Consider the following 20006-nt stretch of genomic DNA (forward strand, 5'->3'; position numbering starts at 1 on the left):
AAAATTTTGCAAGTTTGTCGTAGCAGATAAACTACAGTAACTGTACATAGTGCAATAGCCGCAGCAATAGTTCTTACCTGTAAGGGTTGATCATTTCTTCGGTTACAAAATTCAAGAAATTCCTACAAAAATAATATTGGGTATCCTAAATCAAGTCAAAAAAACCTTGGAAGTGCATGTTTATGAATGAAATCTTACATTAAGTTTAAAAGTGACTAGCCAAAAAGTGGCTTCAAGAAAATATCAATTCTATATCTGTATCGAAAATGAGCGACTTAAATATTACAATCAAATTCAAATCACAAAATTCAATCTTTATATAACATGTTATTTCCCTATACTAAGGAAGAACTAATTTCATGGAATACCAATTTTCATGATTTTTCACTGCCCCAGCAAAGCACAACTTCAAATGACAAAGGAAATGCAAAGATTCCATTGCTAACTTAGATGTGCTCATTAAGTACATAAATTCAAAACTCTTAAATGAAAATTTGAGAAACCACAAAAATTGATATCCTCACATGAAAGTACTTTCACAATATTGTAAATTTTTTATATTTTCATGATGGACAGAAAAGTGCGAAAACTAGTACCAACAAAATAGATTCTTAACACTATAAGACATGTATCATTTTTTTTGCAACAGGGAAAATTGACAACTGTGAATATTTTCTCTTGACAGAATTTGTGAAAATTAATACTTTCACAATAACCAAAGTGAATAAGGTAACCTACCAGCCAGCATAGGCAAACAGTCCAGAATACAAGGCTAAAGATATTGCCCCAACATCAGAATTAGTGTTCTCAAATGTGAAGTATTCTGTTTCTCCTAAAACAAAATTGAATAAAAATATTGTAAAAAATTTACATGTATTATCCTCCACAAGGGAATGAACATTTATTTTCTCCCTGTATTTGGCAACTGTTCTGATTCTGCATGATAACTAATATTAAAAAAAACATTTTGTAAGGAATTAAGTTTGGGCAGATTTTGGATTCTTCAGGTGCCACTTACGACAGAAATAGGTATCTCTGTGATTCTCAATATATTGTAATATCAAAGTGAAACAAAAAAAGATGAACACACAGTTAAGTACCATTCTATCAGGAATGTAAGAATCAGGCAAAGAGTGGCATACCATTTTTCTCAATTTTGGTCTTTTTTTCCTCAAATATATTCAACAACCAAAAAGCTATTAAATTTATCCTTAAACATCTGTGACATAGATATTATTTTATTGTCTACATATATACAGGGAAAAATATTTCTGGAGATTATGTGGTAAAAATACTTGAATGATGCAAAAAAATATATGCGTTATTTTTCTTCATGTACAATACCTTATACACAATTAGCCTGATTCTTTGACAGAGAAGTGTCTACCATAATAAATTCATGTAGAAGTCAAGAGCCATCACTGTGGGCTGAATAATGCAAGTTTTTCTTTAATACACTGTATGGAAAACTTATTTCAAATGAAACTATTTTTCATACTAAGTATGTTATACAATGCTTATGAGCTAATGAACATTGTTTAGAACAAAAAAGTTTGTTGATGACCTCTTTCATGAGCTCATTACAAATGAGTCTCAAGACATATGACAATTATCTGTTCTATAAATATGTGTAACAATTTTTGGACATTTGTAGTGTACAAGGTCACAAATTTAATGATTATTAGATCTAGATGAATCAAAACCCTATAATCACTGGTCAAGAAAGATTTTTTTTTCAAATTGGCCATCTTCAGGATTTTTCAAAAAGATTCAAGATTTTGATGAACCATTTTAAAAAATACTAAATAAAATTCTGTAACTTTAATGGGACATTTTCAGCTTCAATGGGCATATGACCCACAGTCCCTGCCTTTTCCAATCACTGCTCATAAAAATAAATTACGCACAGGTGTTCTCTATTACAACATAAACAAAGAGAGAACAATGGATCATGAAAACCAAAATTAATTGTACCTACAATGTTGACAGATAAGGGCATTAAGTTTCAAATATAGAAAGATTTGCCTTTATATTTATGTTAGAAAAAAATAATAGTTCACAAAATTTAGACAAACCAACACATGTATTAGTATGTCACTGGAAGAGAATCAGATTGCCCAATACATGTATGTCAATGGAAGAGAATCAGATGACCCAATACATTTATGTCGATGGAAGAGAAACAGTTAACTACCAAAAAACATCAATGAATACAGAATTAAGAAACACATTGTAAGTCCAAGATTCCACCTAAAAAAAGCCTCCCTTCCTAAACAAAAATCTTAACCTGACAAATTCTAATTGTTCCTATTGATACCAGTAGAGTTTGCAGGTATAGAAAATCACACAGCTATATGATAAAGAAGGTTGACAGCTTTGAACAAGAAAAGTAAATTAAGTTTTTTTTCATGGAACATATAGAACAACACAATCAACTGTATCTTATTGTCAATCATATTTATTTACATATATACATTAATATATGTGAATTGTTCAAAGAACCTTGTCACCTTCAGATATACTTTAGGGAGATAAGACCAAAATAAAAAAAATATCCTAAGATTCTCATCCCCTCCTGACCTAATTTTTTTGCCCTTAAAGAAACATTTTATTATCCTATGATTTTTTTCCCAATTTAGGTCAATTTCTTTCAAATTGACAGCATTTTCCATCAAATTGATATAAAAATAAAACAAAACATAAACTTTGCTTGCCCTCTCCTAATTTAGAAAAGTGTTGGATGAGAATCTAGAAATTTTGTTTATGATGGCCTAAACTATGGGGACATATTTTTGTTTGTAATGCTCTAAGATTGATGTATAAATACAAGATTCAATGCACCAGTAACCTTGAGAGGTTTGTTAAGTAAAATGTTAAAATGAGAGAAAACATGAACAAGCCTGAAAATCTGTTTATTAACATTAATCTAATACCTTTATACCAGAAATTTTGGGGAGGTGGAATGGATAAAATCTTGCTTAAACGATGATTTGTAGAAATTTTTGGCATGACTTAAAATAATTCGCTAGTGGATACAACATGGGTTTGGTATTTAATACTAGAATAAAAAGCTTCATGGAAGTTCAGTTTGTGCAAAAGTAAATCCTAAAAATCGTTCTGATGGACAAACAAAATAAGAGGTGTAATGGCATCAAGTAATAAAGAATCTGTAAAAGTTTAATCAAAATTCATTATGTGGTATCAGAGGAGTTAAGGATTAGAAGATGTTCATAGTCACAGGGAAATAAAAAAGGCCAACTTCACTAATTTCCAGGTTCTCTGACAAACTCTTTTATTACCTATTTTTTTGTCATAAACCAGTCAGTAAAATAAAAACCAAAAAAAGCACTTTCATCACTTTGTCTTGCTGTAAACACTGCAATATGCACTCTCACAACTTTAAAAGGATATAAGCGCATAAAAAGAAATGCCTCACTCCATCAGCTTTCATGGAAACGTTAACTTTAAATGGCCTATAACACTTTTGTACACCATACTTCATAGCATTGCAATAGGTATGAAAAGTCCACGTCAATGGTGAAATATAAAATGAAACTGATATTTTATTAGTTTTTTTTTTTTTTTCAACTGACCGATTTATTCAAATTTAAAGGAATTAAAAGACCATATATTTTCAAAATAATCTGCAACAGTTTATTTTCTTAGCTACAACTCAATCAATTGATTTGCTCAGCAATAATACCTTTGGCTATTCCATTCCAATAAAGTAAAACCTACAATGCTTTTACCAAATGTATGGCTAATCTTGACCTTTCCTTTTCAATCTTATGAACTTTGACTTACCTTGACCTATCATGACAAGACCAGTTAGGGTGATAATAACAAGAGCAAGAATCTTTGCCACAGTGAATACATTTTGAATTCTTGTTGCAGCTCTCACACTGTAAACATTGATGTAAGTTAATATACCTGAAAAAAAAATTGTAAAAGAAAGTAATTCTAAGATTGTTTTTATATGCTGTAAATGGATTAACTTGCAAATTCTATGTATACTCTAAATGTATTACTGTGATTTTTCTGATTCTGTCACATGAACATTTCACAGATATCATTATTTGCTGTTTCAAAAATGATTAGGATATTAAATTGTAAATATTAAATTTTGCTGGTACTATTTTTTGCGCTAATCTGTGCTTCAAGAAAATAGCAAAAATCAGTACATCATATAAAACTGATACATTTACAAAACCAACTAAGATATTGTTGTTTTGTTATGTATATTGATTATAGAAAAATTTCATAATGTGCTTAACATCAATCATCATTTATAATACTTGTCTGTCATTAAAAAAAATTTCCAAATATAGACCTAAATTCAAAACCATGTTTTGACATGGGTGTATGCACATGTGCATATCAGGACATGTACCAAATTAGGTTCTGCTGGATGGCTATACAAAATTATAGTGTCTTCATACAAACATCAGCCACAAAGACCACATAAATTCCTGCATATTAGACAAGGGAAATGAATTATTTCCATTGTTCTATACATCCAATTTAAATTTGTGGCATATAAACCACATTTTTTTTAAATAATCACTCACTGCATGACTCTTACTTGTACTTGTACTTAAACATTGGTGGGGACACATACACAAAAACAAACTTGTACAACAATCAGGTCACATTTAAGTTTTTCAATGGTAAATTAGGCCATTTTCCAAATTTTTCATTTCATATTGATTTGTTGTTAACTTTTATAATATTAAATACCACTACACAAAGCAACAATATGCATGACTTCCAAAAATATACTGCATTTGAATTCATGAAAATAATTCCAACCTTGACATCTACAATGTAGTCAATAAGCAGATGTGCATTTCTGTGTTATATCTATTACAAACTATTGTTAAAGTGTGCAAAAAAACATGTTTTTGAATCTTACCTAATGTATTCTGAACTATGTTTTATTTAGAATATTGAACATTTAATCAAAATGATAATCAACTATAAAGTACTATTCAAGGGTACCAATTTCTATGTTACAAGTTATGTTATGTAATTAACCATTTATTTTGTTTGAACTGAACACTGTAAGTGTTTGTAAGAATCAGGTAAAATGGGAAAATCAGAAACATGCATGTCAAAACCCCAATAATCTGACAATGTACCGGTAATATCACTCAAAGATACTTTCTCTATTTGAAAAGACCATTATTTGATCTCTGCATTACTGGCTTTGCTCAGAAAATTTTCAATAGAATGCTAGAAAAATGAGGTTTTTGACAGAATTATCTATCCTTGAAATTTTCATTTTCATTGCATTTCAATTACATTACAATTCAATGGTCCAGCATGATATGGAAAATCTTGATTCTGATGGTGCAAATAGTCAAATTACACTATTAAAATGATGTTTTTTTCATACCATGTTTCACCTACTGCCCGATTCTTAAAGGGACTGACACTTAGCAGTTCAACAACCACTGGTTCAAAAACAAGTTTATATTTGGTTTGATGTATAAGAATTGTTTACAGTACAATAGTATGATACATCAATCTACTAATTCAATGTTACTTCAACTTGTCTAAATAATATTTCACATCTTTTAAATGGGACATCTATAATTCCTGTTGACAGTATTTTTCTTAATTCCTTGAACAGAAGGGAGCTAATTCTGAGCATGTTTATTAGTTTCTATCCTTTTATACTTGATAGCAATACTGTAAATATACATTCTCTTCACTACAGGTAAAGCCAAATAAACATCTTCATTTTTCTTAATCATGTATACCCTGCCGGTACACCTGGTCCATGCTCCCAGTTTTCGGTAGAGTCCAAGTTGCTCTTTGTTGTGTTTGTCTGTTTTTTTTATGTTTGGTCTTTGTCCTTTGATGACATTATTTTGATTTACGCTAGAATCTTAGTTCCCTTGGTTACTCCTTCCATATTATCCTCTCATTGGCATCATTTTTGATAAAAAAAAAATGGACACCATGAAGGTTTTAGTGTAAAAACCAGAAGAATATCAGGATTTTCAAAAGAAAAATGTGATTAATTTACCAAGTAATTAAGTTTTAATATATATATCGTTACCTCCGCGGGACTCGAACTCGTACCGCTGTGACATCTATGGCAACACCGCCTGCAGTAAGTCCAGCGCCCTAGACCTATATATATATAGCCTAACTGGCCGAGTGGTCTAGGGCGCTGGACTTAGTGCAGGCAGTGTTGCCATAGATGTCACAGCGGTAAAAGTTCGAGTCCCGCAGAGGTAACAACTAAATATTTGCAATGCAAATTTGACAGTTCTAACATCGTTGGGAATTTTTCAGACCCTTCCATAAGTTTACGTTATCTTCCCTGTATGGAATTTTTTCAGACCCTGCTGTGCTTATGTTATCTTCCCTGTATCTATTTGATCCAATGGAGCAGTGTAGCGAACAGAGTTGTCAAATTCTGAGGCGTTTATATATTCAGTTAGGCAACCTTGGAAAAATTAGGAATTATCAAGAAAATCAGGAGTTGCTTGACAGACCTACAGTCTAATACAAATCATAAATTGCAAATTTCGATTTGCTGTACAGATGTACTTCATTTTATTATAAAACTGTATTTAAAGTGACACAATTCTAGCATGGTGTATTTGTGCAAGAATGGATAGGGCATCGGTATTTACAAATGTACACTGACAAAGACATTATTTCTCTTATAAAAATAACCGTAACATGATTTAAAAAAAGTCATCCACACATATCTGTGGGTGGTTGGAATACTTCAACGTTACATAATCGAGATTGATTTATTTCAACTCAATGACTTGGGTCTGGAATTAAAAAATGGGCCACAACTGAGGTATTTGTAATATTAGTACCTTTTTTTATTCACACTTAATTACCAATGATTCTATGGTATTATATCATAATTTTTACAGTCAACTATTTTTATTTGTTTTCATTTTAGCAGAAGACCTGGGTTCCCTTTAGAGGGAGAGATCATGGGAACCCTGATATAAATACTAAAAAAAAACATAACAACAGATACACACAATAAAGTACATGAAATAACCAAAATAAATATAATTATACAAAAATGTCAGAGCACACAATGATGTTTCTTCCTTGAATATGTCAGGTGTTCACGTCTAGTTTAATAACTGATTTGCTCTTGATGAATTACAGACATGAATTCCCCCCACCCCCAAAAACAATATGACAAAAAAAAATAATAAACAAACAAACAAAAACAAGCATTCAATTAATCCAAACAACTCGGCCTTACAAACATTCATAACATATTTCATTTTAAATTCATTTTTATCTTCAATTTAATTTTCTCTTGTTTGTAAACATCTACATGTATATGTATTTGGTTTATTTCACAAGATGTAAACATGTGTATTTTAAGAATTTGCCCCAGTCAAAAAATATGTGTGGTGCAAATAACCTCTCACCACAAAAAGTCCAAAAATGTGACACAGAAAAAAGACTTAAGTAACAGACACGAAGTACATCTGTGAATAACAAATACATCCTTGGCCTATATCTACATATGGCAGATAAACAAAACATTTAATCTGCATAATATACAGACAAAGTTGCATCCATGCATGATATCCTCACCTGCAATGTACAACAGTTCTAGGAAATACTGGACAACAGTGTAACTATTTTACATCTGTATAGATGTCCACACACACATTTTCACACAAAAATATCAGAATTTTAATCCATGTATTTTTCAATTATTATTTTTTTTTTTTTTCTCTTTTCATACAATGATTAAATTCTTGGATTACTAGTGCTCTGTTTAAGGCTAAAAACCACTAATTCCACTTTCCATAGGCTTCTATGCTAATTTCACAATATTCAATGGCTTCTCTGGACTTTACCTTAACTTTAACCTGCAGAGGACTATATATCAGCATCATTCTACATATGTCAGCTCACAATCCTCAGAATGGCATGTGGGGTTAGCAGACTTGCAGTGCAGTACTGGTCACCGGAAGTGAAGGGTCTATAAATAGCATGGGAAATCCCAGTGTTTTCACAAGATAGGGGTATATTTAAAAATCATTATGGAGATTAGGCTTCACATCACAAGAAGCAAAATGCACCTATAAAATGTACAGAAATGTTTTTCCTTTCAGAAACAGTTTAAATTTTTTAAATAAGATGAGAACTTTTTTCACAGCACTATGAGGAACAGGGGTAATTTTTGCGTAGGACTATTTTTGCGTACGTTCCGAATGCTCATTGGTTGAATTGGTGGTCTGTAACCATAAGTGGTTGCATATATTCTGTGACAAAAACATCACAAATGTAAATTTTCAAATAGTTTTGAAAAAATAATGTTTTATACTGGTACAACATATTACCTACTGTAAAAATATAAAAAAGTGAATATGCATTCAGACATGTGATTTACCTTTTGGCAAAAAAATTGCAACTACATCAAATATTGACCAATGTCTATAGGTTTATCAAAGTTTAATTACTAATTTCAAAATTTCCTACAAATCCTAATATTGTCGTATGTTTTTATTAATTATGTTTGCAAGTTAAATATCTAAAAATTGTATGTTTTATTTTTAATGAAATGCAGACAGTCAATGAAATTGGGATCCATCTCTGTACCATGCGGTCTGAATTATATACAAAATTGCACATATCAAACAATGATAAATGTACCTAGCAAATGTTGTCCCATGTTCATTAAAAATACATCTTAAAAACAAATCTGAACATGAGGTCAAACTGTATAACAGACGACCTAATTGAACCAGACACAGCCAAGACCATAAATTTACATGTTAATTTCATGCCCCTAAAAAATTCAAGTCAGCAAAAAAATATAACTAAGCACCATAGGGAGAAAAGATAATGCCATATATAACTCAGCTCAGCAGGCCACCTTCCCTTATAATCACCACCAATTAACTACCCCATAATGTATGGTATTGATATCCAGAAAATTATACCTGACAGATAAAATACATGTTAAATCAATTTATCCCCCATTATCTTTCACAGCATGCTCCAATGACAAAATAAACATCTGGCAAATTAACCATATGGGGATCTATGGAGTATCACATTAATAGCTATATAATACATATGTTTCTAGTTATAACATTAATCCCCTTTATGTAGAATCACAGTTTGAGAAAATCAGATTAGGATTTCATACCGACATGTTAACACTGATACAATCTGATCAAAGAGAGATGTAGCTAACATGAAATGAAATTAACATTCTTATACTAATGTGTTGCAGGAAGCTAATTCATCTGTATTAAGATATACTGTATCTCAATTGGTGGCTAAGTAATTCTTCAGCAATAGCTTATAAATCATTACACCTGACAACACTCTCAGTGTCAAACAAATGGATGGGTCACATTACATATCACTCTCAGTCATACCATGGAAGTATAATATCTAGACATTATACTTTCATGGTCATACATATTATGTGTAAAGGTATTCAGTGAAATATTATAAAAAAAATCTCACTCATAATCATAAATCAGGGAGAGACAGATAAATAGTAAATAAAAATGACAAAATCAGGGATACATTGAAAAAACGAAATTAGCAATTATTTTCCTGAATACAGGCATTTCAAAGTATAATGGTTGGTTAAACTAAGATATATACAGCAAGCCAAATCTTCAACTTCAATAGTGACCAAAGATGCACACAAGTGTCAAAGGGAATAATGAATGTTTATTGAATTTAAGTAAAATAAAACTTCTTGCCGTTCCCTCCTCCCACGAAACCCAGAATTTGTGCATAGACCTGAAACAGCCAAAGATACTGTAAACATTCCCCTTTTACTAATACTGTTAACACTTTAAAGTGAACATATTTGTGGGTATCAATTTTCTCGATTTTGAAAAAAAGTTGAGCATTATATAGTGTGAAAAATTGTGATTGTACAATTTTTCACATTTTCTGTCCATGGCTAAAAACAGTGAAAATAAATATGTTTACAGTACTCAGTTTGTGAATAATAAAGTTGCTTGACCAAAATATCTTACATTATCAAGCATAAGCTGACACTTCCATTAATAAAAGTTTTTTTCTACAAAAAATTTTAGATTTTAGTTGAAACAGTATTCATAAGAAACTTCAAATATAGACTAAGAAAAGGAAATCTTGAATACTAAAAGAAAGAAATAAAACAGTTACAATTACATTTTCCATTAACTAATACAGTGAAATGTTACTCTGGTCCATTTAATTCTTTTATGCCTCAATCCCATCAAGCTGTAGAATATATAGACTAATTGGTAATGTAATCTACAGATTAACTTGCCAGTGTTAATTTTATTTGGTAAGTTTGGTTGCAGTTTAAACACAAGCAGTTAATGTTTGGATAGAGACATCATTCTACGACTTCATGCAGTTTATACAAATGTATGCAGTCTTGTAATATAGAATTCTTGAAGGAATTCAGTAACTTCACTTTTAGTCTTCTCCTGCCAAAATGTCACAAAAAAACATAAAAATCAATCCATCATCACAATATTTAGAGTTAAAGTTGAAAATTGCAATAAATTATTGTAAAATCAATGTTATAAACAGAATTATCAAATAGTTATTGGGTATAACCAAAATATAATAACTTGTGCAAAGAACGTGTGAAGATTTAACTCATGTGCAGGACAAGATCTACACAATGGATGTTCTTCGGCACTTAGGATTATATTTGGTTATTCACTCTTACTAATTAATTATCCTATTATTATTGCACAAAAAAATTAGGATCCAATTTTCTTTACATACACACAAGGAAGCATGTTGATTCTAAGGCATTTTCTGTATGTATATGTATGTATGTCTAAATATATTCAACATCCTGAATGATGGTAAAAATCACAATAAATATCTGAGATAACTGACATCCTTCATCAGCATTACAACAATGAGAGATACTGTATAACTCCATCTAATATAAATAAAATTCAGAAAGTTCAAGATTGATCACAAAAATGATTCTGAAACTGAACAAGAATTATGGAACCATAATACCAAAAATGATTCTAAACCTGAACACATCATGTAAATACAAGTGACATGTTAAACAAAATGATCCTGAAACTAAACATATGTACATAAATGTATTCATACTGCAGCATGTACCTTTTCACGCTAGCTTTTTAAAGGAAGATATTAAGACATGATCTGGGAGTGTGGAAGTCAAATATAGTCGAATCTATATGACCCCATATTTCTGACAATAATGAATTTTTTGTTTGTAGGAACTGAGTGAGAACATGCTTCAGTCAATCAAACAAATATTCTAATGTTCCAAATTTTATGGGAAAGAGCATGTGTCCACTCCTTGTGAAAGGATCTATGCCTTCACAGTATTCAAATTATATAAAAATAAGAGTTGTGGCATGATTGCCAATGAGACAGTAATCCACCAAAAGCCAAGCAACAAACAACTGAATTTCTACATGTCATGGTCAAGTTTAATTCAATTGGTATACATGTATATGTTTTCATATTTTTATAGGAGGGGCAGTGTGGTTCCAAATTTTTATCCTGTGGCTGCTTCCTTTGATTAATCACATTCCTCTGATCTCTGTTTTTAGATATAAGGCTTTTTGAGTTCATTTCCACATAAAAGAACTTCACATTTTTTTTTTTAAATTCATTCAGCATGTAGATCATTGTCTGTCTTTAATGAATTAATTCAAAATAAACCTGAAGACCTTAAATAAATGTGAGACAGTGCAAAGCTATTGTAAGAGTCAACCTTAAACTCAGACATAGTAAAAATTCTTAGTCTTTTCAACCCCATTGTCATTTCCTTCTGGGCGATCCATCTTCATTCATGACAGATTGTTTTACTGTCTCATGCCTTTAAATTATCTCACTATACATAAATTTTCTCAACTGATAAATTTTCAAGTACAAATTTCATTCAATTTTTCTGTCTAGTACACAGTTTTCATATGGTAGATTAATCACAAATTGACATTCACAATAGTATCAAACATGATCAAATGGAGACAGTTAGTGACCTTTTAACATGATGGGTATATGATACAGTTACACACAGCATTTGTACAAAACATTCTGACTGAATAAATTGGAAATAAGTCAACTGAAAGATGACAAGCTGGGGTATCAAAATAAACACCTATATCTTTTTATTTAAGTGTCAAAAAAAAATTGTCCCTGAACTGATTTTACCAGTACTTATATTTCATAAATTCATTCTTTAGAACATTTGTTTTACCTAAATTCAAACAGAAAATCCCACATAAATGGTATTTAAACTTACTATTTCAAAATATAATCAATAAGAGTATAAATGCTATAGACAAATGAACTTAAATAAACAAATCATTTAAATCTCGGTCATACATGTACAATGTAACTACAATGTACTAAAAAAGTCTGAAATCTCATAAAGAAGTTCAAAGTAACATGGTTTGTAATATTCAAGTTATGGATATCACTTGATACATGTAAATATAAAATTGTACATCTGGTGTTATCTAAGCTTAAAACTATAAACCTATTTTTTTTGTTAAACCCTACTTTGCATAGCTTCTTTTATCTTACTTTTTTTATCTAATGCACACTGATTTGTTGTTGTTAGAAATTTCACTTCAAAAAGATTTGAATGTTCATACATGATGTCTTACCACATACTTTGTCAAACCTGACTTTTCTGTATTCTATACAAAGGATAAATCTCTTACAAATTTTCTCCAGACAAAGCAATATTATATATCAGCCAAAATATAAGGTTGCTCCATTAAGCAGTATACACATGGCCCTTAATGCATGATAGTTTGTAAGAAGAACCTGTTTTCTATCTGAAATTTCATCAAGAAATAGCCATGAAAGCTAGAATAAAACTCCATATTTTTACCACAATGTTCAAATCAAACTAAATACACACTTGAATGAATATCTACAATAAAAGTACTCTTAATCTTGGGATACCAATTTTCCTGGTTTTCGTTAGTTGGCCAAACTACAAAATTTAGTGCCCGACAAAAAGGAGATTTCCATTGATGTGTATACTGAAAACCTCAAAACCACAAATTTGTGTTTCTTCCTTTATCCATGAAAATTGGTATCCACGAATTAAAGTACTTAAACAGTATGCTGTGGCTAGTAAGGATGTGCAAAGCCAAAAAGAGGACAGACAGACAGACATCTCAAAAACATTATACCCTTTTAAAACTTTGTTGGGCTGGGTATAAAATGACTTACTGATACAGAGAGCAGCTAACAGTCTAACAGCTGTTTGTGGTGGATCACATGTCAAAAAAAATGGTTGGAGTACATAATAAGCAAAGGTCAAGGACACAACTGCCTGGGCTGTAGGTCGAATGATGATCAGGTTAACCTGAAACCAAAAGACAAGATGATGATCAATAATCAAAGCACTCTAAAACACAAGACACACTTAATACTGGATAAAGCTTTTTCTGGGTGTTTCTATTTTGGGCAGAGGATACATATACCTACAATGTATGTATCTAACTGGTGTACCTGGTCTCAATTTATGGAGAAGTCCATGTTGCTTACTTCATTTTGGTTTTGAATAAATTTCTGTACGTTACTTGTTGTTTCTATAGACACGATTTTAAGGTCTTATTTTGTTTAATATGTTACATGTACCAAATAATGTACATACTGTGTTCATTCAACTCCTTTAGACTGCCCATATATATTTTAAAGACATATCAAAATGTACATGAAAGAAAGTAGGTTGTGTACCTTTCATACATGTACATGTATTAGACAATCAGGATAATGTATACTTACCCACAGCTGTAAGAAAGCTAAGCATGGACCAAAGGCTTCTAGAATGTAAGCATAGTCTCCTCCAGATCTTGTAATAGTAGTACCAAGTTCTGCATAACACAAGGCACCAATCAGAGATAGGAACCCACAGACAGCCCATACTACTAAAGCTGCACCAAACTAAAAGTAAACAAAAAGATACATTCAGTCTCAGATAAGACCCGAGTTTTTCAGTTTAAAGTCAAGCTGAAGGACATAAAATTCAATTATACACTACAATGAAGACAACAACAGACATTTTTTTCTGTTTATTCACAGACAAGTGATGTGCCACAGTTACCAGCTGCTGTATTGTACAAAAAATCACTTGTATCAACCCACATTAGAAGGCAGATTTTTTGAAGTAATAACATATCAGCCCATATTAGATAGCAGATATTTTAGTGAACTCACTAAAATACTCATCAATATTTCAATATTTTTTTATAAACATAAGCAAGGGAAAATACCAGAATGGTTTTATTCTTAAAATATTGAATCCACAGACTAAAAATTAATCAATCACTCAATACCATATTGCATCATCCACATTATAATACAATACCAACAAACTACCAATATTTTACAGATTTACATACAAAATCCTAAAACACCTACATTCAATGAATTGCATCATATATAGCATGGTTGTCCATAACTCATGCCATATCAATTATCGCTTGTTTCAATGATGTAATGACAAATTATGACAACCAATCCTTTTGATCTGGTTATGAACTTCTCCCATTGAGAGGAGGATGTACACAAATGTACCTACAGAAATACTGAAAACGTGTACTTTTAGTTCTAGATGCCATGACAATATTGTATGTTCAACATTTAACTAGCTTTTAAGAACATAGGTCGGAAACATAGTTCTATAATCAGAAAATTTATTACTATAGCAAATCATGTTTGTATGATGAGTTACAATTTAAGGACATATTTTTGAAGTATTTTTCTTAAAGTAGCCCTGACCTCAACATGTCATAAACCAAAGCTGCATTCAATGGCAAATGTAAAACTTCCAATATTTTGTTGTAGTAACAAGATTCAGAGTGCAAGCCCATGGGTCAAATATAGTATATGCATTACACAATTCTTGTACTACAGTCTTAAATAACTCTATCTATAATTTCAAACTTTTATAATCTTATCTTTCACAAATGTGTGATCGTAAATTAAACATCCCCAACTCCATGCTTGGCTTCAGTACCATATTTATTAATTTGTTTTTGTTATTCAATTTCACATTTACCATATCAATACCCATGTCCAGATGGGATATATATATTCAAATTTATTTTTCGAGTACCTTTTGTTAAACTTCAACAGAAATATCAGCATTAGCTGCTTTAGATTTGGAAATGGCAATGGTACTTCTGGCTTAAAGTCTTAAAACAAATACACAAATCTTAAATTTGAAATGATCAAATCTAAAAGTCCAAGCGAAAAAATCCAAAAAAATGCTGGCTCATACAAAAAAATTATGGAGACTTGTAATATGGTCTGGAGCATTTTACCTTAAAGAGCTGTTATGCCTATCAAAGACCCTGAACTTCAATTTTAGTACTTTCTAAACATGCGATCTATTTTCAATTTCAGAAGACCAGTAACAAGAAAAAGGAAATTGGAAATAGGATGGTCTTGACTATTTGACTAAAGTGCTGTGCTATTATGCCATTAATTTTGAGTGCCATTTAAGCTCTGTGATGACATCAATTCAATACTTGTCTAGCATAGGCATTTATATCAATGATAGCTGAATGTAAATTCAGATTGATTTTGATCAGATTTGGTGTTTTTTTCACTAAATCAATTTGGTAATCTTTACATTTACAATTACAGATGGAGCGAAAAAATAAAGATTTTAATAATAAAATATTTTAATTTGATGATTTCTATACCAACACGTACATGCAACGTAACATGTATATTTCCTAATATGAGGCAAATATTCAAATAATATAACATAAAACATAATGAACAGCTTGAACAGCTGTGAAAAATCAGTGAAAAACTAATATCCATAGTAAAAACGATAGGTAATATTTTCAAAGCTTAGAAAAAACGTCTGTGGCAAAATCCAGACCCAATATTATTGGGCTATTTACTAATTTCACGCAAGATTTGGGCAAAATAGGAAAATAACAACCTGGAACTCCCATCTTTATTTTGGTCCACTCTCCTCTTTCCAAAAATGATATAGAATTAAGAAAAGTTCAGTTATCTTTTTTTTTATTGTAAACAAAAATCAACAGCAGGAATATACATCAGACCTATTCATGCTAACATTAGTCACTACTCTCATGGATTGATGACTTTATATGGTGATGGCAGTAATTGGACATTGATTTTGGATCTCAAAAACACATTTTGAATGTAAATGACATCTTATTTATGTAAACATTCTAATTCTGGAAGACAAAGCTGTCCTGTACAAAGTCCTGACAGGCAATTTACAATGTTGTGAAGGATACTGAATTAATAGAACACCATCATAGTATATATACTGTGTACCTGTACAGACTTAGGACACCACAATAGTAAAGTGTACCTGTACAGACTTAGGACACCACAATAGTAAAGTGTACCTTTGACCGACTACAAAGCTAACAATGCACAAACTAGTCCAATGCAGTGGTTAAAATAAGTGATGGCTAGAGGTTTGGGGGTCTCAATTTCAGACTTAGGCCAGAAGAAATTTCCTTCACCTGGGTCCTGAACCTAAAGCCCATTTATTTGACACTTCAAAGTGGACTTTGAAACCTGGTGAAGACATGGTCCTCTCACTCTTGGAATTTTATAAATTTAAATCCTTGCAAAGTAAAAATTGAAACATGCCAGTACATGTATGTTTTCATATGTTATAAAGCAAGGAAACATATGTCCATGACCAATATAAAATTACAGGTGTTTGTGCAAATAAAACACAAAAAAATATACTTCTTTCACAAATGAATTTCTATGGAAAACGTGGATTTCTTACTTATATGAATTTCATGAATTATTTTTCCTGGACATTTTCATGCTGGTTTTAAACATATGAAAACCATATGACAAACATACATGTATATTTTTCAGGTGTTTCAGATCTATAAATCCTTTAATTTTTATCTTGATATATTTGATAAATATTGTAAATATATCTGTGAAAGAGTGAATACAACAAGTGTATTATAACATGTGGGATAAAAGAAAACCTGTGTACATTTTATGCATATCAATTTACAAACATGCATGCCACTAGATTTAGTATATTGTATTTTTATCTTTCAAGTTAATCCTTTGATCTGCTATAACAGTGCTGTCATAAATGCACAAAGCACATACTGAGTGTTGCATCATCAGAAATAGCTTGCCTGGCAACAGACGTATAGTATTGCATCAGCTTTCATGAACTGCATATTTACCTATCATACAGAAGTCACATTTCCCAAATGGCTACAGTATAATTTTTTCTTTTCATATTTCTGACAGTTCAATAAATAAATCTGTTTGAAGTAGCAGATTATTTAATGAAGTATTTCCTTAATGCAGCACTTACACGATTGCATCATCGGAGCCAATCAATAGGCCTTTATATTGTTTTAAAAGGGAAATATTTAAAGGGTAAGGATTGCATCATCTACAGAGAAACCAAAACATTCCTCCCACAGAGTTACCCACAATTCAAACCATAAATGGCACGAACTTAATGACTGACCTCATTAATCCATCTTTTAGGCAGGAAGCGACTCATGAAAGGTTATGAGTAACCATGATTAGCTGAGATTAAAATTTCACACCTGAACTGGAATTTTTAATAATACCCTAAAGAAAATATTTAGAAAACCATGTTATGGTCGATGGACATGTGGAACAAATTTTCAATACAAGCTTGTATTAACTCTATAATCACTAATGCACTGATTTGTGTGCCTCAGGTTTAGGATAAAAAAAAATATACATTTGTATTTCCTCTTACGATTATATCAGAATTGTATAAATAGTAATTTTACCAATAGACCAGCTAAATTCTTCATAATTTCAAGTTAAATGAAATACAAGGATGACCTCATTTTTCTCCAATTTAAAACTGAATGAAAAAAAACTTTCAATTACTTTTTTTACAGATTAACTGTAGACATAACACAAAATATAAACATCTTAATTGACACCTTTGTACAATGAAAATTTTCCTACCATAATGCCATATTAATTATCTGTTGATTACATTATAAATCATCAACATGTAGAAAAGAGAAATTTCCAAATTCTTGGAATATTAAAAATAAAATTAGTGAATTAGAGGTAATTAACTTGTTATGTAATAAACAAAATTCAAGTATAAAACAATACATGTACATGTATAATATATATATATATATATATATATATATATATATATATATATATATATATATATATATACATTGTACATCATCAAATATGTTGAATTTTTTTAAGATATAACATTTGACAAAACAAAGGATCAGAGAGAAACAAAGAACAATATGTATTGTATTTCTAAAAGGAAATCGTTAATACAAACTTAATATTCAAATCTTGTACCATCAAGGGACTTACCAGCACATGTATCAGACAGCTTTTTTTTTTTTCAAAACCACAAGACATAATATATATATACATGTTTTATCCCTTATTTCTTGTGTTTTAAAAATCACATTTCAGTGGTTTTCAGAAATAAAAGTAAGTGTACACAGGGCCTAATCTAGAAGGAAAAATGAGCAAAAACTTCTTGTTAAAGCTCACTTCTCCCATTGGTCGTTGACATGTACAAGATTTTGTAATAGATTACATAGACAAAAATGTCAATATTGTAATTTTTCAAACAGAATTTACAAAACCTTCTCCTTGTCATCAATATCTAGATTAGGCCCTGAGTACAAGTATTGTTTTAGAACATGTACAACTCAGTGTTGCCATAGAAACCACTAGTAAGACAACATGATAAACTACATTCAATTTCTTTCAAACTATGTTAAATAAAGTACAAGTTATGAAAACAAAAAGACACTACTTCTGACAAATGTCCATATGTACAAATGTAGTTAATTTACATTGTGTACATATGTTTTTTGTTTTAAATTGATTTTCAGTGAAATTCCGAAATCTCTCACAAGTACAGAGAGATCCGAGCCTGTCTTTAACTTGCTTAATAAGATTTAACTAATTTATTTGCACTACACTGCAACATGCATTACAAACAATCCATTGGAATTGTTTTTTTTGGGGTTTTTTTTTGTGTGAAAAAATAACAGGCAGAATAGGATCTCTGAAGAAGTCTGAAACAGAAATTACATTTCCATGAGACTGCAAGTACAAAACTGGTCTGAAACTACACTCTTTTATTAATTTATATATTCTATTTTCTATTTTTTCTTTCGTCAGAATTTGCCAATATTATCATTTTTCATCGTTCATCTATCATGTGTTTTAACCGCATGCTAGGCGCATTCGTTTATAGTGCCTTTTAAAATTTGGAATGAAAAGTCCACTTAAGGTAAGAAAATCAAAAACTCCAAGTAAAGTACTGATGGTCCAGGTCCAATGTAAGTCCTACATTTTGTACATGTAGGTCAGAAATTGAGGGCCCCAGACCTCAGACCCACAATACTTTAAACCCCTGCTTATTCTTCTGCAGAGTTTAATCAGGGTAGGAAACTCACTCAAATTCTAGCCAGTCCTGAATACAACTTTTCAATACATTTACTATATGGTAATATAGATTTTTGCTAAAATTAGCCAGCCCTGCCAAAAAATAGGCAGTCTCAGGCTGGCGGGCAGGCTACTATTTCTAACTCTGGTTTATTCACCAGTACCACCTACACTAACATATACTTAATTTTTTGAACACATACAGTATGCATGTACTCAAAAGTTCAGAAAGAGAAACATCAAAGAGAAAATAGAAACACATGTGAAAAACATAAGATGAAACCAAGAGTTTACCTTAAAGAGGAAGATTACTGTACTTAAAGAGCTCAATTAGTGAATGATGATACTGAAATGCACCTTAACAAGCAACCTTGACACAGCCATCGCAGTACAGTTAATAGTAGTGTTGATTTGAGGCAGACGGCCTCATTCTAAATAGATTTTCCATATTTTTATTTATTTTCCATAATTCTGAATGAAAAGCCAAGTTTGTTTGTTTGTTTGTTGGGGTTTAACGCCCGAGCAGCAATATTTCAGCTATATTCAGGCGATGAACA

General features: G+C 31.0%; 1 protein-coding gene across 1 annotated transcript in view; it reads right to left on the reverse strand.

Moving 5' to 3' along the window:
• LOC148617728 (large neutral amino acids transporter small subunit 1-like) overlaps positions 1 to 20006 on the reverse strand; it is a 39016-nt gene that overhangs the window by 14693 nt on the left and 4317 nt on the right. Inside the window, exons 2-6 of the mRNA XM_088585254.1 lie at positions 13771 to 13929; positions 13213 to 13348; positions 3805 to 3930; positions 739 to 832; positions 78 to 122 (exon numbers count right to left, since the gene is read on the reverse strand). Coding sequence (XP_088441380.1) covers positions 78 to 122; positions 739 to 832; positions 3805 to 3930; positions 13213 to 13348; positions 13771 to 13929 — 560 coding nt within the window. The remainder of the gene's footprint in view (positions 1 to 77; positions 123 to 738; positions 833 to 3804; positions 3931 to 13212; positions 13349 to 13770; positions 13930 to 20006) is intronic.

The sequence above is a fragment of the Perna viridis genome, chromosome 5, assembly GCF_037379345.1.
Source record: "Perna viridis isolate PV_CMFRI_1.1 ecotype Kerala chromosome 5, ASM3737934v1, whole genome shotgun sequence".
In the NCBI taxonomy this organism is placed as follows: domain Eukaryota; kingdom Metazoa; phylum Mollusca; class Bivalvia; order Mytilida; family Mytilidae; genus Perna; species Perna viridis.